We start from the raw sequence: 25,928 nt of genomic DNA on the forward strand, positions 1-25,928 counted from the left end.
CTAGCGGCTGGTGACGAATATTTATACTCCAACACCAGGAGCGTGTGCCTGGGCAAGAGTGGTTCCGCCCTATTGTAATGATAAAAACAACTGCTGTGATGCAAACGCGCAATCCTACCGTCAATCCAGTGTAATTCCCTTAGCATTGAGATAGTGTGACACAGCGATCATTGTTAATCGACCACTATCCGTTCAAAATAGTCTGAATCACCCACGTTAGCATTCCATTCAGTTGTAAACAAATGGCAAAAAAACAAAATAAAATGGCCAGAAACATTCTTTGAAGCCTACTTGGATGAGAGGCGAAATGTCTTCTAAGACACGCCAAACAGTCCAGTTGTGATCGATTGAATGCCCTGTGAATTTTCTTCTTATATTTTATGAAGTGGACATTAAAGCTCAAAAACTGCAAGATTTCAATAAGTGTTGTCTTGTTAAAGCAGCTTATTTATGTATTTTTTAAACAATATTTACAGTCAATATAATATATTGTATTGTCTGGATTTCATTTGTTTTAATGCATCAGTAACATTTACAGTAAATTAAGCATGACTACCCCCAGGACCCAAGAAACCCATCTACCAGGAGTAAAAGAGTCATGATGAAAAGTTTGGGAGAAGGAGCTACACAAGGGAGACAACCCTAACAGAAAACAAGACCTCAACGGCTGAACAGGCAACTGTGAGGGCGGATGAAGGCTGCAACAGACTATAGAAGTGCCGTTTGTCTTGGTTCTCCATGCCACAGAGTCCACTTCTTAATCTGCCAAGTGCTGTGTGTTTGACGAAGCGCAACTTCAGATTTATTTTTAAAAAAAATCACGCGAAGGCGTCCATCACCTCACCTCATCTCATCTCATTTATGTCATCTACATCATCATACCACACTACAAGTCTGTCGGTGATCAAGGATTGGCAATGGGGGCAGGCTCGTGAGGCTGGGAGCCCCTAGTCAGAATTGACACGTACAGCGGGAACATTTTGCTATAATGTCGTTCTTGCTTCTGGATTCGAAGTGAAGAAGCAAGTTGGTCAGCGGTGTTCTGACTGAGCAGTCCTATTTAGGATCCACTCTGCTCACCCAATTTTGGGAGGGGGCTAGAAAAGGTGCCCTAAACATAGTTTCACTTAGTCTACTCTGCCTGGGGCCGCCCAGGGGAGCACCACCCAAGCGGTAGGAAAAAGAAGGATATGTACAAAAATATGAAACTTGGAACTTGGAATATACGAACGTTAATGGACAAGGAAAAGTCAGACAGACCAGAGAGAAGAACAGCTTTTGTGGCAAGAGAACTTCAGAAGTTCAATTTTGATATTGTTGCTCTCCAAGAGACCAGGAGAGCGGAAGAAGGCCAGTTGAGGGAAGAACAGGGCAACTACACTTCCTTTTGGAAAGGAAAAGCAGCAGACCAACCCAGAATACACGGGGTAGGATTTGCCATTAGAAATGAACTACTTGGTCAACTAACAGAACAACCCGTAGGTATAAATGAAAGACTTATGACTCTAAGAATCAGCCTAAAACACAACCAACATGCTACTCTCATAAGTGCATATGCCCCAACTCTAGGTGCTGAAGAAGAAACTAAGGAGGCTTTCTATGCGGAGTTTGATGAGCTCATCCCTACAACACCACAACACGATAAACTTATTATTCTTGGTGATTTCAATGCAAGAGTTGGAAAAGATCACAATATATGGGAGGGTGTAATTGGACATAATGGTGTAGGTAAGGCCAATGCAAATGGGGCCTTACTTCTGACCAAATGTGCGGAACACAATTTGATAATTACCAACACCATCTTTAGACAAAGGAATTCCGTCAAAGTGTCCTGGCAACACCCAAGATCAAAGCACTGGCACTTGATTGACTATGTTATAGTGAGGAAGAGGGACCAACAAGATGTGCTTCATACCAGAGCTGTAACTGGTGCAGATGAGTGCTGGTCAGATCACAGATTGATTGCATCAGTTATGAGGCTAAAACTAAAGGCTCGAAGAAAATGTCACAACAAACCACACAGCAAAAAATACAATGTTGAATGTTTAAAGGAAGATGAGCATGCCATGGAACTACAAAGAAACCTGGAAGAAACAATACCCAACAAATCCCCTACAAACATCACAGAACACTGGGAGCAATTAAAGGTAGCAATCAGAAAAGCATGCGTTAACTCAATTGGATACAAAACCAGGAAACATGAGGACTGGTTTGATCAAAACAACACAGAACTGCAACAGCTCATGAATAGAAAAAGAGAAGCTTTCATACAACTTAAGAATGACCCTAACTCCATTTTAAAGAAAAATCAGTATCAAGAAATCAAAAGTGATGTACAACGAACGGTGCGAGGCATGAAAAATAAATGGTGGCAGTCAAAGGCTGAAGAAATACAACTCTTAGCTGATAACAACAATTACAAGGCATTCTTTACAGCGACAAAAGAGATGTATGGACCATCGATACAAGGTCAGGTGCCCCTCAAGAGCAAAGACGGGGGTACCATTCTGAAGACCAACAAAGAAATCAATGCACAGTGGCGAGAGCATTTTGAAGAACTGCTGAACCAACAAACTGTCTATAACAGGGATGTTCTCAATGCCATACCCCAACAGACCATCAAAATGGACCTAGGAGACATACCAACCCTGGAAGAAATGAAGAAATCCATCTCACGAATGAAAGCTGGCAAAGCGGCAGGCCCAGACGGAATTCCAATTGAAATATTTAAGCATGGTGGAAACAAACTACAAGAACATCTATATCAAATTATACAAAAAATTTGGAGTGAGGAAGAAATACCACCAGAGCTAAAGAATGCCAACATTGTGAAGATATACAGGGGAAAGGGTGATAGAGCAGAATGTGGCAATTACAGAGGCATATCACTACTCAGTACTGCCGGTAAGGTCCTGTCAGGAATCCTCAACACAAGACTTCAGACCATTGCTGAGGACATACTCCCATAATCTCAATCCGGCTTTAGACCAAACAGAGGAACAACTGACATGATATTCTCAGTGAGACAACTCCAAGAAAAATGCATTGAACAAAATAGGCCCCTCTATATGGCGTTTATTGACCTCACAAAAGCATTTGACACTGTCTCCAGGGAACTACTTTGGGAAGTACTGGCAAGATCAGGATGTCCTCCAAAATTCATCAGTATAGTCCGATTAATGCATGACAATATGACAGCTACAGTACTTGGGAATGGCCATGATTCTGCTCCTTTTGAAGTAAAAACTGGAGTAAAACAGGGATGTTTGAAAGCCCCGACACTGTTCTCCGTCTTTATCTCTGTTGTGATCCACATTGCATATTCACGAATACCAGCTGAGCTATTTCAAATTGCATTTCGGCTAGATAGAAAACTGTTCAACCTGAGGAAGCTGCAAGCCAGAACAAAAGTTTCAAGGTCCACAGTGGTAGAATTTCAATATGCCGATGATAATGCAATAGCAGCCCAGAGTGCAGAAGATTTGCAAATAATACTGGATGCATTTAACTATGCATACACACAACTTGGACTTAAAATAAATGCAAAGAAAACACAAGTACTCTACCAACCATCGCCTAAGGACATCATCCTGCAACCACCAGCAATAAAGATAGAAGAAGTGGCTCTTGAAAATGTAGAAAGCTTCACATACCTTGGTAGTATAATGTCTTCAAATGCTAACATTGATGCAGAAGTCAATCACAGAATCAGGCAAGCTGCTGCAGCCTTTGGAAAGCTTAAGACTCGAGTGTTCCAAAATCATGACATCAGACTAGATACAAAAATCAAAGTGTTCAGAGCAATTGTTATAACAACTTTGCTATATGGTTCAGAGGCATGGACAGCATATCAAAGACACATCACAGCACTTGAAAGGTTTCAACAGCGATGTCTACGCCAGATGATGAATATTAAGTGGCAAGATATGAGAACAAACATCAGTGTACTTGAACAGGCCATGCTTCCCAGTGTAGAGAGTACAATTGTTAAATACCAACTACGATGGACAGGGCATGTCGTACGGATGAATGACGACAGACTGCCAAAACAGATGTTGTACTGTCAGCTAAATGAAGGGAAAAGAAATGTTGGCGGGCAGAGAAAACGCTACAAGGATTGCTTAAAGAAGACTTTGAAGCAATGTGAAATAGATACTACATCCTGGGAAGACCTAGCAAAAGACAGAATAACATGGAGAACTGCAGTCAGTGAAGGAGTGACAAAGTATGAGGAGAAAAGAACATCTATGATACTTGAAAAAAGGAGGAGACTGGAAAGAAGAGTCATGCCAAAATGTATATTACCACCTGGTCTGATCTGTCCCATATGCGGCAGAAACTTCAAAGCTCGTATTGGCTTGTACAGTCACTACAGAGCACATCATTCTTAGGGACGATGGACCCCTATCTTCTAACAGAAGAGGAGCCAGCAAGCAAGCAAGCAAAATTAAATATACTGTAAAATTTTACCCAATATGTTATTTATTTTATAAATAATAACATGCACATGTTATTTATTTTATAAATGTAATAACAATATAATATTTCACATAACTGGACATGTTATTTGTTTTAATGCTTCAGTAATATCAACAGTAATGTAATATAATGTAATATTTTACATATTGTTGGACGTATTAATTGTCTTAATACTTCAGTAATATTAACAGTGATTGTAATGTCATGTAATATTCAATTAATGTGGACATGTTCACCAGCTGAACGCAGGTTTATGTACACATTTGAGTGAAACAAGACAAGACAGACGCAAACAATGTATGCTGGCAAGGACATAAAATGTTCAAGTTCTGAGTCAATGTTTTTTTTATGAAGAGCCAAAGCCCATTTCGCAAACATCATCATTGTGTGACAATCATCATGTGTTAAAAAGGCTTTGAGAAGTGTGATCAGGTTTTGGACTGAATCCAAGTCAAATAAACCAAAGATCAACTTTATTCCTGCACGTAAACATACTGTAAGACAATTATAAATCCATAGCACACTGGCAGGATTTACCGTGTCCTGTACGTTTGTACGCCCCTCCCTGACAATCCACATCTGAGCTGCAGTTGTGCTTTCCTGGAAGCTGTTGGAACAAAAACAGTGCTCACACTTTGCATAGGACTAATAGAAATACATAATAATCATTTTATAGGATCAATAGAAATACACAGTGATTATTGCATAGGACCAATAAAAATGCATAATAAGTATTGTATAGAACCAATAGAAATACATAACAATAAGTGAAATAATTGAAATACATAATAGTTTTGTAGAACCAATAGAAATACATAAAAATGATTGGATATGACCAATATAGAAAAATAATAATCATTGTAAAAGGACCATTATGAATACATAACTAGATGAGGCAATTCATGAAGGAATAAGTTGAACTGAAATGCTGATAGAATGTAGTATGAATATAAGAATAGTTTGAATGTTGAAATTGTTTTAATGTTGAAGAGCTGACGCTGAACTGAAATGCTAATGGCTGTAGGGTTAGTGTAGATATGGTTTGAATGCTGAAATGGTTTGATTGTTGAAGCTGTTTTGAATGTTGAAAAGCTGAACTGAAATACAAGTGAAAATGCAGAAATGGTTTGAAAGTTGAAATAGAATGTTAAAGTGGTTTGAGAGGTGAAGAGCAGAAGCTGTACTGACATCACACGACTCCAAAAACACAATAAGACTGTAAAGACCCTCTCCATTAAAGAAGAGGATGTACGCCGGCAGTTCTTGAAGCTGAATACGCGGAAGGCCCCCGGGCCGGATGGTGTCTCCCCCTCCACTCTCAGACACTGTGCGGACCAGCTGGCTCCTGTCTTCACTGACATTTTTAACACCTCTCTGGAGCTATGCCGCGTGCCGTCCTGCTTTAAGACTTCTACCATTGTCCCTGTCCCCAAGAAAGCACGGATCACAGGACTAAATGACTACAGGCTGGTCGCGCTGACGTCTGTGGTCATGAAGTCCTTTGAGCGCTTGGTCCTGCCCCACCTCAAGGACATCACCGCCCCCCTCCTGGACCCACTGCAGTTCGCCTACAGAGCCAACAGGTCTGTGGATGATGCAGTGAACCTGGCCCTCCACTTCATCCTGGAGCATCTGGACTCCCCAGGAACCTACGCTAGGATGCTGTTTGTGGACTTCAGCTCTGCTTTCAACACCATCCTCCCTGGACTGCTACGAGACAAGCTCTACCAGCTCAGCGTGCCCGACTCCCTCTGCAGTTGGATTAATGACTTCCTGACAGACCGAAGACAGCACGTAAGGCTGGGGAAGATTGTCTCGGACAGTCGAACCACAAACACTGGTACTCCTCAGGGCTGTGTACTCTCCCCCTGGCTCTTCTCCCTGTATACAAACTGCTGCACCTCCAGTCACCAATCCGTAAAACTGCTCAAGTTTGCGGATGACACCACCCTCATCGGGCTCATTTCGAATGGCGATGAGTCCGCCTACAGGAGAGAGGTAGACCGGCTGACGTCCTGGTGCAGCCTCAACAACCTGGAGCTGAACGCCCAGAAAAATGTGGAGATGATCATGGACTTCAGGAAAGTCACAGCCCCACCATCCCCCCTCACCCTGATTGACTCTCCCACCCCCGTCCCCATTGTGGACTCCTTCCGTTTCTTGGGCACCACCATCACCCAGGACCTCAAGTGGGAGCTGACCATCAGTTCCCTCATCAAGAAGGCCCAGCAGAGGATGTACTTCCTGCGGCAGCTGAGGAAACTTAAGGTGCCGACCGAGATGCTGGTGCAGTTTTACTCAGCCATCATAGAGTCCATCCTGACCTCCTCCATCACAGTGTGGTTCCCCGGCGCCACAGTCCAGGATAAGAATAGACTGCAACACATCGTACGTGCTGCGGAGAAGGTGATTGGCTGCAAGCTCCCACCCCTCCAGGACTTGTTCTCCTCCAGGACCAGGAGGCGTGTGGGTCGGATCACAGCTGACTCTTCTCACCCTGGACACACACTATTCTCCCCTCTCCCCTCAGGCAGGAGACTATGCTCCATCCAGACCCACACCTCCTGCCACCTGAACAGTTTTTTCCCCTCGGCCATAAAATGTTAGCATGCTAACATTAGCATGGTAACATGGGAACAGCTAGCATACTTATAAGATGGCCCCAAGTAACGGAATCAATGATTATTAGGTTTAAAATGTACAAAATTAACTAAAGTGCTAGCATACATTGTTAGCATGCTAACATTAACATTCTGACAGAGGAACAGCTAGCATACGTCCAAGATGGGGCCATGTAATAAAATTAATGAGCTGAACATGTTGGTATTAGAACTAATTAAATCGGTTGAGAAATGTGGGGATTGTGGAACTCGGAAAATGTCCTACTCATTTTGGTGGGAATTTCCTGGTAATTTGGGAATTTCAGAAAAAGAGGGAATTTCTTAAAGGCGATAAATAGCATGAATGTCCTAAATGAGCTGAATTGGTTGGTGTTGGAATGGTTTGAATCGGTGAAGAAATGTGTTAGTAGTGACAATTGATAATTGAAAAATAGTGTTACAGAATTTCAGGAATTCATTAATATCCAGGAAAACTGGAATTTGGTGGTGAACTTGGGAACGTGTTAGTTTGAATGTCCAGTTGTTGGTGTTGGAATGGTTTGAATAGGTTGAAAAATGTGGCAATTGTGCAACTTGGAAAAATGTCCCATTCATTTCAATGGGAACTTCCTGGAAATTCGGGAATTTCGGCAAAAGCGGGATTTTTTTAAAAAATGATCATAAATGTCTGGGAGGAACTGGACGAAGTGGCTGGGAGAGGGAAGTGTGGGGTTCCCTGCTTAGGCTGCTGCCCCCGCGACTCGACCTCGGATAAGCGGAAGAAGATGGATGGATGGATGTCCTGAATTAGCTGAATTGTTGTTTTCTTGTTGGAATTGTTTAAATCGGTCAAGAAATGTTAAAGTAGTAACAGTTTTATAATTGAGAAATGGTATTACAGAATTTCAGGAAAACCGGGGAATTTTTGAAGTTCCTAAACCAACTTGTTTTTTGTCCTGTATAAGAGGAATGTTTTGAGAGTGAAATGGTTGAAATGGGTTAAAAAATGTCAAAGGAGTCATCGCACTAAAAAAGGATGGAAATAAGGTTAGAAAAAAAACAGGAATTCCTGGAAATTTGTTGAGCGTGGAAAAATTGTAGATTGAATGTCCAGAATGAGTTGAATGTGTTGAAGTTGGAATGGTTTGAAACAGTTGAAAAATGTGGGAATAGTGGACATTTGAAAAATGGACAACTAATTTTGAATGGGGAAATGTCCCTAAAAACGGGGAATTCTGGAAAATCTGCAATTTTAATTTTTTTTAATTGTTAAAAAAGAGCACACAATTCCTGAACAGGCTTAATAATTGGAACGGTTTGAATTAGATGAAAAATGTGGGAGTTGTGGAACTTTGAAAAAAGTCTCATTCTTTTTAATGGGAATTTCATGAAAATTTGGGAATTTAGGGAAATGAGCGATTTTTTTAAAAAATGGTAAAAAACTTAAATGGTCGGTGTTGAAATTTTTCAAAATGGTCGAGAAATGTTGAAGTAGTAACATTTTTAATTGAGAAATGATAATACGGAATTTCGGAAAAACTGGGAATTTGTTACGGCTCAGACCCCTGTCGTCTGTGCGCACCTGGGGACACGCCCACGGCCGCGCAAACCCAGGGACGCGCCGCGCGCGTCTCCGCCCTGCAGCAGCCACCAGCTGCAATCACTCACCGGAGAGCTGCACACCTGGGACTGATGAGGGCAAGCCGCATAAAGGGACCAGTGAACCCAAGGATCGGGGCGGGAACTTAGTTTTCTCATGGTGACCCGTAAGCTAAGCTAAGCTAAGCTAAGCTAAGCTAAGCTAAGCTAAGCTAAGCTAAGCTAAGCTAAGCTAAGCTAAGCTAAGCTAAGCTAAGCTAAGCTAAGCTAAGCTAAGCTTTAGCTCTCGCTCCTTGTTTTCCTCTCCGTGCCTTAACCCCCCCCCTGTCTTCTTCCGTGTCCCTGCAGTACCCTCCGTCGCCTGGACAGTGAGCTGTGCGCCTCACTTTTCCCTGGATCTCCCCCCTGTGTTTTTGGACTGCCTCCCTTGTTCCTGACTCCTCGCTCGCCCCTGGACTTGACGCCCCTCTCAGCCCCACGGACCCCCGCTTGTATCCCGGATCACCTGCCTGCCCCCTGGACTTCCTCTTCTCTTGTTCAACACTTTGGTAACACACACTTCAGTTAAATTACACACATAATCTTACACCACAAACTCATTACCTTTTGGATCTAGTTCACACTCCATTTTCCTTAGTTTATTATATTAGTATTGTTTGTTATTAATATATATATTGAATATATATAAATATATATTAAATATTTGTATATACTGCCCCCTGGTGTATGTTTGCCGTCACCTCCCCTAGTAAACATTACAGAATTTTTCCATTTCAAAAAACAACTTTGTTTTTCGTCCTGATTAAGAGGAATGTTTTGACGGTGGAATGGTTGAAATGGGTGAAAGGAGTAGTCAACAGAAAATAGTGTGAAAATAGGGTTCGGAAAACTGGGAATTCTGGGAATTCCTGGAATTTTTTTTAACTTGAAAAAGTGATAGATTGTATGTCCAGGACGAGTGGAATATGTTAAAGGTGGAATGGTTTGAACCGGTTGAAAAATTGGAATTTGGAAATGGTTGAAGTTTGAAAAATGGCCAATTCATTTTGAATGGGAAAAATGTCCCGGAAAAGCGGGAATTCTGGGAAATTTGGGACTTTTTGGAAAGCCTGCGATTGTTGATAGTTTGAAGCTGGAAAGGCTTGAATCGGATGAAAACTGGAAGGTAGAGTGTGCCAAAATCTGGAGAATAATAATAATAGATTAATTTTGGTGTAGAAAAACATATGTGTGAATGCTTTGGAGCAGGGGTCACCAACGCGGTGCCAGGTCGCCCGTAAGGACCAGATGAGTCGCCCGCGGGCCTGTTCTAAAAAAAAATAAAAAATATATATATATATATATTTTTTTTTTTTTTTTTTTTTTTTTTTAAATTAAATCTACATAGAAAAAACACAAGATACACTTTCAATCAGTACATCAACCCAAACAACCTCCCCCATGCACACTCATCCACACCCGCTCACACAAAAGGGGTTATTTATTTCTGCTACCAATATTCTGGTTCCCACAACATAGACAACACATCTGCAAGGGACACAGTCCCTGAAGCACACATGATTGTATAGGCTGCTGGTCCACTAACATTTTCATTAATTACTATTTTTTTATGTAATTATTTTTATATTGTTTTACTTTCTTTTTTATCCAAGAAAATGTTTTTTATTTATTTATCTTATTTTATTTTATTTTTTAAAAAAGGGCCTTATCTTCAACAGACCAGGTTGTCAATGAAATTAGATTTGTTTAAAGGGTTTTTTAAACCAGGCCCAGTCCAGATCATGTCCAAGTCGGACTCAGCAACACACACCTTCATTTATGTACACAGAAAAAAATTAGGGAACACAACAGATTGCATATAATTTATAAATAAAATTACATTTTCAAAATAAGCATTTATGTACAGTCCAGATTATGTCCAGGTCACTCAAATTAGGGAACACAACAACAGATATCATATAATCTATAAACATAATTATACTTTCAAAATAAGCCTTTGAGGACTTCTCATCTTTTTTTTAATGTTTGGCATCATTATCGTTTTCAACCATGTAACTTTCTAAAAATAGAAAATACTGAATAAATGTTTTAAAGAAAGTAATACTAAGTGAATATCTGTTTTTGGCCTTAAAAATAAACATTTTACCGAGTACTATAATTAAATTGACTAAATCATGATTGTTAATGAACTCTCCTAAAATAACTTCATAAACAAACCAATCCTTAAACACATTTTTTCAACTTCCACCCAAAACAAAGACACAATATGACAATACCAAAACAAATGCAGGGTGGATTCAGGCTCCTGACAACAAAATCGGCAATCATCTGACTCTGTCATATTCCATAATTTTAACATTTTCGCTGTGGGTAAGAAGTTATAAATAATTTTAATTTGAAAATAACGATTTTGCACATCGATAGTGGTTTTATAGATTAGTTTGAATATGGCATCCCATGGCAACGGCCAGTCAAAAAAGTCCTCCCATTTTCCATTTGTGTTGTATGAGGCAGCCTTCAAAGATTTCTTTATTAAATAAAAATTATATATTTTTCTATTTATTTTAGTTCCTTTTTGCCAACTAGAATTTCTTAGAGGTTTACAAACTAATAATTTAGTAGTTCCATAATTAATTATTTGTTTCCATCTTCTCCCAATTACTCCAGTTAGTTGATAAAATGAAAAGCTTGAGCAAGCATCACCATACATAGCTCTAAATTCATCATACTTCATAATTTTACCATTCTCATTGATGATAATATTGACAAAAATGATTCCTCTTTCAAACATATTTTTCCAAAAGAAAGGCTTTCCATCTATTACAATATTAGAGTTCATCCATATTAACTGCTGCAAAATATCGTCTCTTTTTTCTGGCACATAAAATTGAAAACACCACTATGAGTGGATTGTTTCCTTTATAAACCCCGCCATGTTTCCCAGCAGACTCTCTGGGAGGGGATCACTTGTAAAAAAGGATACAATTTCTTTTGATACAGTACATGTTTTTTGTCCAACAGGACATTTGTGTACCACTCAATGTTTAAATACATCTTTGGAACAATTGATGCTTTTAAAGACAGACACATAGCTTCAAGGTTGAGAAGTTTCAGGCCCCCATATTCATACTCTTTGTACAAAACCTTTCTTTTAATCTTTTCTGGTTTGCCGTTCCAGACAAAATCGAAGACCCTCCGCTCATAAATCTTAAAGTTTTGTGATGGAGCTGGTAATGACAAAAACAAATAAATAAATTGAGGAATAATTAACGAGTTGGCAATAGACATTTTACCATACAAGGTTAGGGATTTCCCTTTCCATAATTGCATAATTTTGTCCAGCTTTCTTAGTCGATTATCATAATTTACTGAGCCTAGATCTTCCAGATTTTCTGGGACAACAACACCAAGTATGTTAACTGGTCCATCTGTCCACAAAACAGGCACTTTGCATTCCATTCGAAAGGACGTTCCCTTTAGATTTCCGATCCTTAACATTTTACATTTATCATAATTAAGCTTAAGGCCAGATTGCTGTGAAAATATGTCCAAAAGATTAAGAAGGTTCCGCAAACAATGAGGAAAAATCTTATCTTTGTGAATCAGCCTTTTCTGACATGAACTTCATCAAGAACAAACACAGAACACGCCTCACTGATGCACATCTGCAAGACTCACTCAGAGTTGCAGTGTCAAGTTACACACCAGAGTACAACACACTAGTTAACAGCATGCAATGCCAGGCTTCCCACTAACTGACAAAGAAACAGATAACAGATTTGGTGTCCAGTTAAAAGGTTGACATGATTTAAAAATTTGAGAGTTTACTTTTGTATTTTACATGAGTTATTATTTGTACAAACATGGTGCAAAGTAATTCATGATTTGTTAAAAAATGTTAGTGGCTAGCTAGTTAAAATGGGATATTGTGATTTCACAAGACTGTCTTAGAAGTGATCATTTGAAAATGTTCAATTTGAAAAATGTGCACTTAGAGAAAATATAAAAATAAAGTGTTGCATATTGATATTTATCTGTTTCTATATATATTTATTGTGAGAAATCATTAAGATGATCAGTGTTTCCACAAAGATAAATATAATTAATTATTAATAATAACAGAGTTAAAGGTAAATTGAGCAAATTGGCTACTTCTGGCAATTTATTTAAGTGTGTATCTAACTGGTAGCCCTTCGCATTAATCAGTACCCAAGAAGTAGCCCTTGGTTTCAAAAAAGTTGGTGACCCCTGCTTTGGAGCATTCACACAATTATTATATAGGGCCTATAGAAATGAATAATCATTGTATGAGACCTGTGGCTTCCTATTTCTGTCCTGCCACCTCTCTCTCTCTCTCTCTCTCTGATTTAATGCCAAAAACATTATGACAGACCGCCTTAAACAGAATGGAATTTAATTGTTTTTTACTGAGACACCCAGAATGTACATGAATATAAAGAATGTGGTATTTACAATATTAACTATGACCGATAATACACTGAATATTGACAACATATGAACGTCACACCACCTCTTGATGGACATATTTTACAATCAAGCGAAACGCAACAAAAATGCAACAAACACAGTGAAATATGTACACTGCTTGGTGCATCGTCTGAGCTGTTGTGATTTAGATTACCATAGTAACTAATTAGATGACCATAGTAACTAGTATATCATGCAAAAGCGCATATTCCAACCATTGAAATACTTTGTATAGTTCAAGACTTACGGTAATTTGAAAACATCACTGCACATCATAATGGCAGCTACAGTTTCCATCTTAAAGATCTAAAAAAAATATTTGGGAATGAAAAGCAGGTCCAGACCCTGCTTCTGAAAAGGCTCTATGTCCTCTGGTTTTGAATTTGGTTTTAGACACAGCCAGGAGGAGCTGGTTTGAAGACCTCAGGGTCCTGCAGGGAGAGTAGGGCTGCAGCACCTCAATAAAATACGGCAGGGTTACTCGGTGTGAGCATTTAAAAACAATAAATGGCATTTTAAATTGAACAGAAGGGAGGCCAGTACAGGTGTAATGTGCTCACGTCGCTTAGTTTTGGTTAAAAGTCGAGCAGCAAAGTTCTGCACACCCTGCCGCCGCCGGAGAGAGGCCTGGTCCAGGCCTAGAGTACATACAACGAATTACAGTAATCCAGGCGTGACATCAGAAATGCGTGGATAACCCTTTCAAAGTCAGCCAATGGAAGATAATGTTAAATTTTTTCAAGGAGTCGTAGCTAAAAGAAGCTAGATTTAACAACTTTTTTTGCAATTTTGCCTATCGTTCAAAATAATTATGAAAGACATGACAACAGATGATTTTTTTAAAAATACATTCTAACTTGTAAAGTAACGTAAAGAAAAGTCAGCTTACGGCGGAGCCAATGGGAGGTCCTCTATTATGCCCATAAATTCCAATAAAAAAACATTCAAAAAGGCGATTGATCTTGTTTAATTGGAAGTTGGCTCGCCCCCCATCACACGGCCGTTGGATTAGAGAGGTTCTCTACAATCTAAAACTGGAAAAATTTAGGTTTTCGCTAGAAGGCTCTGCTCAAGCGTTTCAAAGCTCATGGAGTCCCTTCTTGCTGTATGTCAACTCTCTTGACTTATGCCCAGATGCAGATGAGGAATAATCTCCCTATTACATTTTTTTTTTTTTCTCCCTTTCTCTCTCCTTTCAGCCTCTGGCTTTGTATGGGTGTGTGTGTGAATGTGTTTGTTTTTGTCGTCTTACTTGTTGTATGTTTGTGCCATATGTCCCTTGTTGGTTTGACCTGAGTTGGTTGGGTGGGTGGGAATGGGTTTCAAGGGAAGGGGTGTGAAGAATTTACTCATTTTAAAATTGTACTGTTTCGACTTGCACTCTTTTCTGTCTATTTGAAAATGTCAATGGATTAAAAACCATGCAAAAAGCACCAACAATACTTCAATTCCATTTTGTGACTTGAATATTAACCAAGTATTAGTGATATGCCTATTATAAGCGCTAATGCAGACGAGCTATTTATAGCAGTGCAGTGATCACAAGCTTGTGTGTAATGTTTACGTCATTGTGTGGTCAGCTGTTTCCTGGCTTCCTTGCTCCCTGGAAGTTTTATTGTAGATCATAAATCATGCTTCTCACCTAAATTGAAGAAGGCTGAGGACGTATTACGACAAGTTGGTACACTTTGACAGCCATATTAGACTCGGAAATGGCGAGAACAACACAAAAAGATGCTTGGCTCCACCTCCCTTTTCTTCGCAAGCATTATTCTTCATCTAAATGGTAAAATATGAACGTCCTAGCAGTTGATATCCTAAAGACAGCAGACCTTATATAGTAAGTGATGTTTTATTATGTTTGTTGGCTGTCATGAAGTCTACAATGAGTAATAATTAGTGATGTTGTTAACAAAAAAGCAAAGGTTGTGATGCATTTTTTAAATTAATGCACCGTGTATGCTTAAAATGATCAAAATATGTAAATATTAAAGGCCTACTGAAATGATTTTTTTTTTTATTTAAATGGGGATAACAGATCCATTCTATGTGTCATACTTGATAATTTCGCGATATTGCCATATTTTTGATGAAAGGATTTAGTAGAGAACAACGACGATAAAGGTCGCAACTTTTGGTCGCTGATAAAAAAAAGCCTTGCCTGTACCGGAAGTAGCGTGACGTCACTAGAGGAAGGACTCCTCATATTCTACTATTGTTTTCAATGGAGCGAGAGAGATTCGGACCGAGAAAGCGACGATTACCCCATTAATTTGAGCGAGGATGAAAGATATGTGGATGAGGAACGTGAGAGTGAAGGACTAGCATGCAGTGCAGAACGTATCTTTTTTCGCTCTGACCGTAACTTAGGTACAAGCTGGCTCATTGGATTCCACACTCTCTTGTGGATCACGGAATTGTATTTTAAACCACCTCGGATACTATATCCTCTTAAAAATGAGAGTCGAGAACGTGAAATGGACATTCACAGTGACTTTTATCTCCACGACAATACATAGGCGAAGCTCTTTAGCTACTGAGCTAACGTGATAGCATCTGGCTCAAATGCAGATAGAAACAAAATAAATACATCCCTGACTGGAAGGATAGACAGAAGATCAACAATACTATTAAACCATGTACATGTAACTACACGGTTAATAATTCTCAGCCTGGCAAAGCTTAACAATGCTGTTGCTAACGACGCCATTGAAGCTAACTTAGCAACCGGATCTCACAGAGCTATGATTAAAAACATTAGTGCTCCACCTACGCCAGCCAGCCCTCATCTGCTCATCAACACCCGTGCTCACCTGCGTTTCAGCGATCGATGGCGCGATGAAGGACTTCACCCGATCATCCGTGCGGTTGGCGGCTAGCGTCGGCTAGCGCGTCTGCTATCCAAGTAAGTCCTCCTGGTTGTGTTGCTACAGCCAGCCGCTAATACACCGATCCCACCTACAACTTTCTTCTTTGCAGTCTCCATTGTTCATTAAACAAATTGCAAAAGATTCACCAACACAGATTTCCAGAATACTGTGGAATTTTTAAATGAAAACAGAGATTTTTTGTATTGGATTCAATGGAGTACCAATACTTCCGGTTCAACGATTGACGTCACGCGCATACGTCATCATATATAGACGTTTTCAACCGGAAAGTTAGCGGGAAATTTAAAATTGCACTTTATAAGTTAACCCGGCCGTATTGAGATGTGTTGCAATGTTAAGATTTCATCATTGATATATAAACTATCAGACTGCGTGGTCGGTAGTAGTGGGTTTCAGTAGGCCTTTAATTATTATAAACGTGCCTCTTACTTCATTACACATACATACAGCATGTATATAAAACCCTGATGGAGGTGTTTGGATATTTTTTTAAGGGCTTTATCGGCAGAATAGAGCAGCTCCCATAGGCTCCATTGTAAGCTGACTTTTGATCCAACTTATTTAATATTTAGAATGCAAATAAATAAAAAAAATCATCTGTCGTCATGTCTTTCATAATGATTGTGAACGCAAAATTCCCAAAAATATGCAGTTCCCCTTTAAGCAAGCCGTCAAAAATAACTCCCCTTGCTGATGGGTGGCGATATGAGGACAGAGGACCAATAGCACTGTCATATCCGTGCAGAGAATTCGCTTGACCAAATACCACAATTTCTGTTTTATTTTTGTTTAAGTATAAGCAAATTGGCCAGCAACTATTCCTGTATATCATGCAGAAAGTTCTGCAGAGTAGTCATGGCAGCCTGGTTATCGCTTACGGTTACAGGCAGATATATTTGAATGTCATCTGCTTAACAGTGAAAAGAAACAGTGCTTTATAAAAACTGAGCTTATGGAAAGCATGTATAAAGAAAAGAGGACAGGCGCCAAAATGTACCCTTGGGGTACACCCAGGCCCGGCCCTAACCAATCTGGCGCCCTAGGCAAGATTTTAGGAGGCGCCCCCCCACATCGGCAGTGAAGTATTACAGTCTAATAATAAAAACATATGATTCCAGGAATAAAAAGGAATTATATAATATAGATGAAAAACCAAGGAGATATATGTATGATGTTAACGGATATGCAAATTAGATTAGATTCAATTTATTGTCATCATTACAGTGAAATGCTGAATAGCAGAATGCAAAGTAACAGTATAATATATTACATCAATCAATCAATCAATGTTTATTTATATAGCCCTAAATCACAAGTGTCTCAAAGGGCTGTACAAGCCACAACGACATCCTCGGTACAGAGCCCACATACGGGCAAGGAAAAACTCACCCCAGTGGGACGTCGGTGAATGACTATGAGAAACCTTGGAGAGGACCGCATATGTGGGTAACCCCCCCCCTCTAGGGGAGACCGAAAGCAACGGATGTCGAGTGGGTCTGACATAACATTGTGAAAGTCCAGTCCACAGTGGATCCAACACATCAGCGGGAGTCCAGTCCACAGCGGGGCCAACAGGAAACCATCCCGAGCGGAGACGGGTCAGCAGCGCAGAGATGTCCCCAACCGATGCACAGGCTAGTGGTCCACCCGGGGTCCCGGCTCTGGACATGAGAATGTTATGTTATGATTATCTTTAACCGAATCACAGCAGTGCTCAAATTAAAAAACAGCATTCCCTCTCATGTGATATTGCTTAATTAACATTAATGATGTGCACTTTAACAACTAGGCTTACAACTATACCTAATATATAAAGGGGTGGAAAAGTGACTATTACCTGCAGGGCAAACATTAGCTAACCAGAACGCAATAACAATGTAAACAAAAAACACTTGCTTAAAAGATCTAATACAAATGTCCCTGAGGAATGTAAGGCGGGAGTACTGTAATTACCTAACGTTACATTATTATTTTACATAACAATTTAGCCCCCTCCACAATATTAACCCGACGTTAAAACAGAACTAGCTATTTATTGATTAGCAATTGCCGAATCATGTAACATTAGCTTAATGCTAAAAAGCCAGGTTACTATCACATTCTGTAACAGACAAATAATTTCATGTAGGCTAACGTTACCTACCTGCTACCTCTGTCTTTTTCTCGTTTCGCCTCCTCTTCTTTTCTCTTTTTTCTTCCCTGGGCACCTGACAGTTTTGGCCGTTTTGACATCTTGTGTTGATTTTTTGATGTGGTGACGTCCAAAACGAGTCATGATACGGGAAGGGAGGGGGCGCACCGTGCGGGGGGAGGGGAGGGGGTGTAATGTTGTAACAAATAATATTTTTATTAAATAGGCTTTACTTTGCATTTTAATTAACGTGGGATTATTTTTGTATTTAGAAATAATAGTACCAACTTTTTTTTTTTCTCCAACATTTGTGGCACTGGCGTGGCGCCCCCTGATGGACGGCGCCCTTAGCATTTGCCTATACGGCCTATGCCACGGGCCGGCCCTGGGTACACCATAGTTCAGGGCAGACTCAGAGGAACAGTATTGGCCTACAGAAAAACATAAGGTGATCATAAACAATATTCTTTAGGACCTTAGATTAAAATGGCAAACTTCAGTAAAATATTGGGGTCAAGGTTATACTTTTTGATTAGAGTGGCTGGACCACAGCATGTTTCAAGGAGGTTGAAAAACATCCACACCTCAGGGAAGAATTCACTAATTGGACAATATAGGGCCCGATAGAGTGAAAAACATTTCTATAAGGTCAACATGGGATAATGACCAGAAGACATGCAGAAGTTTTTATATGTTGAACTATATTTGTTAAGTAATGGAGGGACACTAGCTTAAAACAATCGAAGGCAGTAAGACATGTTTCCACTGCGACTACAGCAGCAGGAAGGGACAGTCTAATCATGGATACTTTCTCTGAAAAATGTCAAAAATTGTTCGCACAAAGGAGAAGAAGGCACCACACTGCATATTGGGCGGGCTTGGTATAAAAACGAGATGAAAATGTTGACAGAAACGAAATCCTATTATATTTAATTTCGTCTTGTCGATGTGTGGGACAAGTTTGGAATATATCCAATCACAGCTCTTTAACGGCGTACTTAAGAGGAGTGGGGTTTAGTTGAAGAAAAGCCAAATAAATGCTTTTTCGTCCGAGATGAGAAAGACACTGAAATTCCAACAAAACAAAACAAAAAATATGTGGCTTTAACATGTTCCACATCGTAATGTGTGTACAACTGGGATTAAGTGAAGAGTGTCACGGCCCGAGCGCACACCAGTACGCATTCATGTGTGCGCTGCGCTGGGCGCATCTGCGGGAGCGCGCCAGGCACGTGTCAGTCCGGCGGAAGCAAGCAGCTGCAATCAATCGCCAGCAATCTGCGCACCTGTCACTGATCAGAGAACCTGCCTTCATAAGCCTGCACAACCTGCTATCCCGAGCCAGAACGTAGCTACCTGTCCTGTACAGTAAGCCGTATATCATACTCTATGCAAACCTGCTCTCTCTGTGTTTTTCTCCCCCGTCGTGTTTATTGTCTCGTGTCCTCCTTGTCGTTCCAACAGCAGACTTCCGTTCCCGCGTGACGAGCAGGGTGTCCAGTCTCCCCTTGTTCCCTCTGCTTCCCTGACTGCCTCTTGAATCTCGACCCTCCGCCTGGACACGGACCTTTGACGCCTCGCTATAGCCCCCGACTCCCTGCCTACTCACGGACCTCCGAGCTTGTCTTGTCCCCCCTTGGACTTCCGCACCTCTGACGCAACACTCACGGTAACTCTCATTTAATTCCTACACATAGCCGCACACCATACACATCTTGGATTAATACACACACTTAATATATTATTTATATATATATATGTATTGTGCATATATATAAATAGAGTTTAAACGACGTCCCTCCTGTCTGTGCCGTCTCCTCCTCCTGTACACGTAACAGTATGTTCTGGCCAATATAATAGGGACCAGACAGCACAGTGTCCTTAGCCCCCGCCCCTTTTTCGACCCCCCACGGTTTCCCTGAGACCATGCGTCCTAGACGCTCCGGCCAGGCAGTGTGTCTCTCTCCACCCGGCAAAAGGAGAATTTTTTTGCTAGATTAAAGGCAGATACACTGCCGCAATATTACTCCTCAGAGGACGAAGAAGAGGAAACATGAAACTGCGGGTATGTCCCCGGCACATGGATGGTGATGGACGCGATGATAGCGGAGACCCTCCGCTATACGCCCGAAGAGCTGGATGGTATGATGTGGGACCCCGAGGGTTCGCTGGTCCCCAGTGATTCTGTCTGGCCCAGGAACATCGCCTCACCACGGTGCCGGTCGCGCCAGCGAGGACTTGCTGTCGGGACGCTCCGCCGCCAGAGATTCAAGCTCTGCCGCCAGTGATTCAAGCTCCGCCCCCTGTGACCCTAGCACCGCCCCCAGTTATTCAAGCCCCGCCCCCAGTGATTCTAGCCGTGCCCCCAGTGACTCTAGTCCCGCCCCCAGTGATTCTAGCCCCGCCCCTAAGACTTTTGTTCTGCCCACCACACACACCTCCTCAACAATCTCCTGTGGAGAGGAGAAATGGACTGTTTAGACCAGACCTGGGCATTCTGCGGCCCGCGGGCCGCATCCGGCCCTTTGTACGTCCCTGTCCGGCCCGCGTGAGGCCAATTATAAATTACAAAATAAATTTTAAAAAGTATCTACGTCGAGTGTGCAATACAACGGTGCTGCTTTTGTTTTGAAAATCGTTATTTGTATTACTTCCATGTGGACGTATGCGTGTGCGTGATGGTGAGTGAATGTGAACAGCTGCAATTACAAATTACAAAATAAAGTTGAAAAAACATCTATGTCGTGCGCACAATACAACTGTGCTACTTTTATTTTGAAAAGTATTATTTATGGGCGTGTGTCCGTGTGTAACCTGCGAGTGAAGTTGCACATGCAGCGACAAGTGATGCACGGTTTACACCCGAGACGCTAAAAAGAGAAAAGTTGATGAAGAATGACGTGTTTCCAACAAGACATGGACTGCAAAGCAACGTTCCCTCTAAGGTGCGTGCCTGCGCAATTGCGCACTGCTCAAGCGTCTGCTGCGCGCAGCAAATATATGCCGCGCACCAAATCAAATCCCATCTGAATTCTAAACAAAATAAACATATTTATTCTATGGAATTTTGCAATGCAACTTTGAGTGACAGTGACAACAAGCGGCCCTAACGGTGTTCGTCAACACCGTTCAATTATTGTAACGTCTATCGAGATGCTTCGAGGACAGGAATTATATCGATCACTTTATTGAGCAAAACTGTTTATATTCGGACATAACCACACCAAAAACATGAGTAAAACACTTCTATCTCGAAAAACTAGTCATTTTCTGCCGTACAAACCAGGCCAAAACCAACTTGTCATCTGTCACCAACACGCATAGCACTATACCACTGGTGCGTTTATGGCCACACAAAAAGTCAGACAACTCAAACACCACACAAAGTTACACTATGACTCCTCAGTCATACGTGTGCTTATTTTACTGTAATTTATTATTAATGTTAATTTATTTATATTAGTCATGGAATGCTGTTACACACACTATGTTGAAGTATTACTATTATTATTAATTATTATTATTATTATTATTATTATTATTATTATTATTATTTATCTTACGGTATATATCAAAAATAATATTGAGCAAAATTTAATTGAAATATTGTCGATGTGGCCCTCCAGCAGTGCTCGGGTTGCTCATGCGGCCCCCGGTAAAAATTAATTGCCCACCCCTGGTTTAGACAATACGGAGAGGAGGAGGACTCTACCCGCCTCCTGACCTCCCGCCTCCCACCCTTTGTGACTGTTCCTGAATTGGCGGGAAGCGTCTGGCATCCGCTTTCGGAGGGGGGGGATAGTACTGGTGGCTGATTAATACACACACTTCATTTATTATTTATATATATACATATATTGTGCTTGTATAAATAAATAAAGTTTAAACGACGTCCCTCCTGTCTGTGCCGTCTCCTCCTCTTGTACATGTAACAAAGAGTATACATTTCATTTTTACTCCTATGATGCCATCAGCAGGTCGATCGATCGTGACATCTACACAAGTGTAAGCTAAATCTAGCATTCCCGCTGCGTGAGCGCGCATCACTTGATAAAACTCCACTGGTGGGGCTTTGTTTGTCCACAACTAATTACTACAAGTAAGACAAACACTTGTATTTGTGGTTATTGTAACGATATGTTATTGAAATTATTTAAGACTTTATCGTGTCTAAAAATTGAAAAAGTCAGCCATTTCTATGGTATTGACGTGATTTTAAAGGACTCTTGTTGTTGATGTGCTATTGTTTAAAAGCTACATACAATATTAACTGTTCTTTGTTCATGCACATAAATCACATTCATTATTTCAATGTATTCTTGGTTGCCAAAAAGTGATTAAACACAATATTTTGACATTGATCATCTCATCTGTGCACCTGAAATTATTTATTTACGTGTACCTACAATATTTGGGCCAGTACTAATTGGATTGTCCGCTAAACTCCAACGGTAAAAGACAGCAACATTACGATTTGGTTTAAAGAAATGTAAGAGAATGTAGGACACATTTTTAGATAATCTTGGCATGTTCATAATAACATGAACATGTTATTATGAACATGTTAATGAAAGCTGATTAAAGCAACCCTTTTTATCCACCACTGTATCGATCTATGATTGTGAAGGTTTATCTACTGTTGTGACCGGTGAATCTATATCATGTTTATGAAGTTTATTTTTGACTGTGACAGAAAAAAAAGATAGTGGTGAAGTTTGTCTTGTATTTTCAAAAGATAAATTATGATACTTTTAGAGATGGTGGAGCATGGTTTCAATACATGTACAATGCATATTATCTAGACCACAAGAAAGTGCTTCAAATGTAGATTAAAATAAAACAAAGTCCACTTTAACTACTGTTTAGTTAACAGCATAAAAAGTGAACACAGTGACTTCCTGCTCAGTGCAGAGTAAGCGTGGCAATATTAAATGTAATTGTTCACACATTGTGGGGGGCGTGGACTGCGGACCTGCAGCAAAGCGGAATGTGCCAGGACCGGCTTCGAGATTAGCGACAGGTGCGTAGATGACACAGCTGAGAGTGTTTGTCTGATCACCTGTCGCTCTGTTAAAGGCAGCAGTCGGGAAGGAGAAAGGGTTGTTGATGGTGGAGAGCAAAGCCGAGCGAGAGCGAGACACGACACTGGAGAAAAAACATTCCTGTACTCACTTGAGAAAAAGACAGCTGCTGAAAAGCACCCAAAAGACTTTGCACGTTTTATTGTAAAATAAAACCCTTTTGTAAACCTGGAAGAGCCTGACATGTCGATGATTGGTGGTCCGACGAACCCGGAGGAGCAAGACCTCCACACACATGTATTATTAATGTTTGTATTATTTATTTTAAATTGATAGTAACCCAAAGAAACAGTGTAAACTTTCTTGTCATCGTATTATGCAGCATTTAACAAATCCACAGTGACCTACATTTATATAGCGCTTTTTTCTAGTGACTCAGAGTGCTTTAAATAGTGAAACCCAATATCCAAGTTACATTTAAACCAGTGTAGTGGCACTGGGAGCAGGTGGGTAAAGTGTCTTGCCCAAACATGTCGGAAAGGGGGATCGAACCATGCCGCCCCACAGTGTATACTATACGTTACAGCACGCCAAACATAAAACACCTTCTTCTCTCTTGGACTCTAACTCGCAGGCAAACATCACTGGCCCCTGTAGCCCAACCCCTAAATCATAGCTCATAAATATACACAATACTCCGTCCCTATAATATATTTTTTTAAAACTGAAAAATCCAAATAAAAGTGTACAAATATGGGGGAAAACATGTCAACAATAAAAGTCTAAGAAATGCTTTGTTTACGTTTTGGTTATGTAGACAAACAACATATGTCTTGGGTGCGTTGACATAGAGGGTTCCACTGTACTACAATTAGTTATTCAAAAATAGTCTTGGACAAGTTCAAATTGTGTCCAAGAGGCAGACTGCAGTAATACATAGCAGAAAAAGAGTAAATATGTTAAATAATATTAATATAGTATTAAATATGATGGAAGACGTTCACTTACCTCAGGACACTTTCCTATTTTCTGGTCTGCAGTTATGATGTAGTTGGTCATGACAACGAAGGAAAAATCTCCCTACAGTTAGCAATTCAAATACAAATTGTCATTATTATGTCACAAGAGATACAGCAAACGGTTGTTATGGTGACAACTCTTTGACTTCTCCCTGTCCTTTAATCTGCTGTGTGTGACAGCGTAGCCTCAGGTTTCCATGGGAACTAATAGGTGTTAGATATGCTGTATATACGTCTAGTGTCGCAACTGTCTATTTTACTATTCATGGTTCATTTAACTTACAAAAAGTTCAAACAAGACTATCACTGAGTCTTTATTTCCCTCCAGCAATTAACAGGAACATTTTCAATAGAGAAAATATAGCTGACTGTAGTCTTTTCTTTTGATCAAATATCTGCTCGCTTCTTTATAGGGGGTATACAGCTAGCAGAATGACGCCTTGATGTCAACCAATTTCTGCTGGTCTCGTCGCATATGTTGTCACTATTGCATCTGGCATGGAGTCGAGCCAACAAACAAAATTGCATGGTAAACTTTAAACTTTGTCACCATCAGGTCGCCAAACAGGGCAAATGGTTTAGATGTTTTTGGATCGACTCAGCATACAATGTTCATCTATTCTGACAGCTTAATTTGAGGACTGAGGATAGTGACCCACATCATCTGTGATCCAAACAAAAATGTGCACACGAACATAAATTAATTCGTTGTTGGTCTCCATTATTATCACCAACCTGCGATGGGAAGACATAGTCAGCCACATCCCACACTCTCTCAACTCCAGACACGTTGGTGTAGCCCACGCCTTTCATTTTGGTATAGACAGAGCTGACGCCTGTGTCTGTAGACTGGTAGCCTTTCTCGTAGATGAACTCCCACCTGAACAGGATGCAAGACACAAGGGGTCAGGCCTGCCATCATGTCAAGCTACGCACCAAGCCTAAAGGCAGGTACATGTACTTGTGGACTACTAGCTCACCTACCTGCACCTTGCAAACATTTGATTCATTGTTGTTACACCATGTCTTCTACTTTGAATGTGTATCAAATAGATGTATTAAAGTTGAACACCTTATAGATTTCTAAAACAACTTTTTAGTGGCATGCAGGAACGAAAGTTGCATGTCAACAAACAATAAATTACAAGTCAGGTTTTACGGTATAGCAGGCTTGACCCCAGTATGCAAAGTGCATGTAAAAATATATTGTATTAATTTAGGGAGCGAGTATGTTGGGTGTCTTGATGTAGACCAAAATGTCATCCGCATAGCAGGCCAATTTATACTCTCTTCCTTTAATCATGATTCCCTTAATATCTTCATTTTGTCTGATAGACTGAGCTAATGGCTCCAGATATAATGCAAAGAGTAATGGTGACCATGCACATCCCTGTCTAGAGCCCCTTTCTAGGGTAAAACTGTTTGATAAATATCCATTGACTTTAAAGGCCTACTGAAACCCACTACTACCGACCACGCAGTCTGATAGTTTATATATCAATGATGAAATCTTAACATTATAACACATGCCAATACGGCCGGGTTAACTTATAAAGTGACATTTTAAATTTGCCGCTAAACTTCCGGTTCGAAACGCCTCTGAGGATGACGTATGCGCGTGACGTAGACCGGGGAACACGGGTATGCCTTCCACATTGAAGCCAATACGAAAAAGCTCTGTTTTCATTTCATAATTCCAC

General features: G+C 40.5%; 1 protein-coding gene across 1 annotated transcript in view; it reads right to left on the minus strand.

Annotated features, from left to right (window-relative positions):
* The window catches only part of p2rx1 (purinergic receptor P2X, ligand-gated ion channel, 1), a 73,533-nt gene that overhangs the window by 35,797 nt on the left and 11,808 nt on the right, over positions 1-25,928 (minus strand). Inside the window, exons 2-4 of the mRNA XM_062048500.1 lie at positions 24,964-25,108; positions 24,218-24,289; positions 5,017-5,086 (exon numbers count right to left, since the gene is read on the minus strand). Of these exons, the coding sequence (XP_061904484.1) occupies positions 5,017-5,086; positions 24,218-24,289; positions 24,964-25,108 (287 nt within the window). The remainder of the gene's footprint in view (positions 1-5,016; positions 5,087-24,217; positions 24,290-24,963; positions 25,109-25,928) is intronic.

Source organism: Entelurus aequoreus, linkage group LG05 (assembly GCF_033978785.1).
Source record: "Entelurus aequoreus isolate RoL-2023_Sb linkage group LG05, RoL_Eaeq_v1.1, whole genome shotgun sequence".
NCBI lineage: Eukaryota > Metazoa > Chordata > Actinopteri > Syngnathiformes > Syngnathidae > Entelurus > Entelurus aequoreus.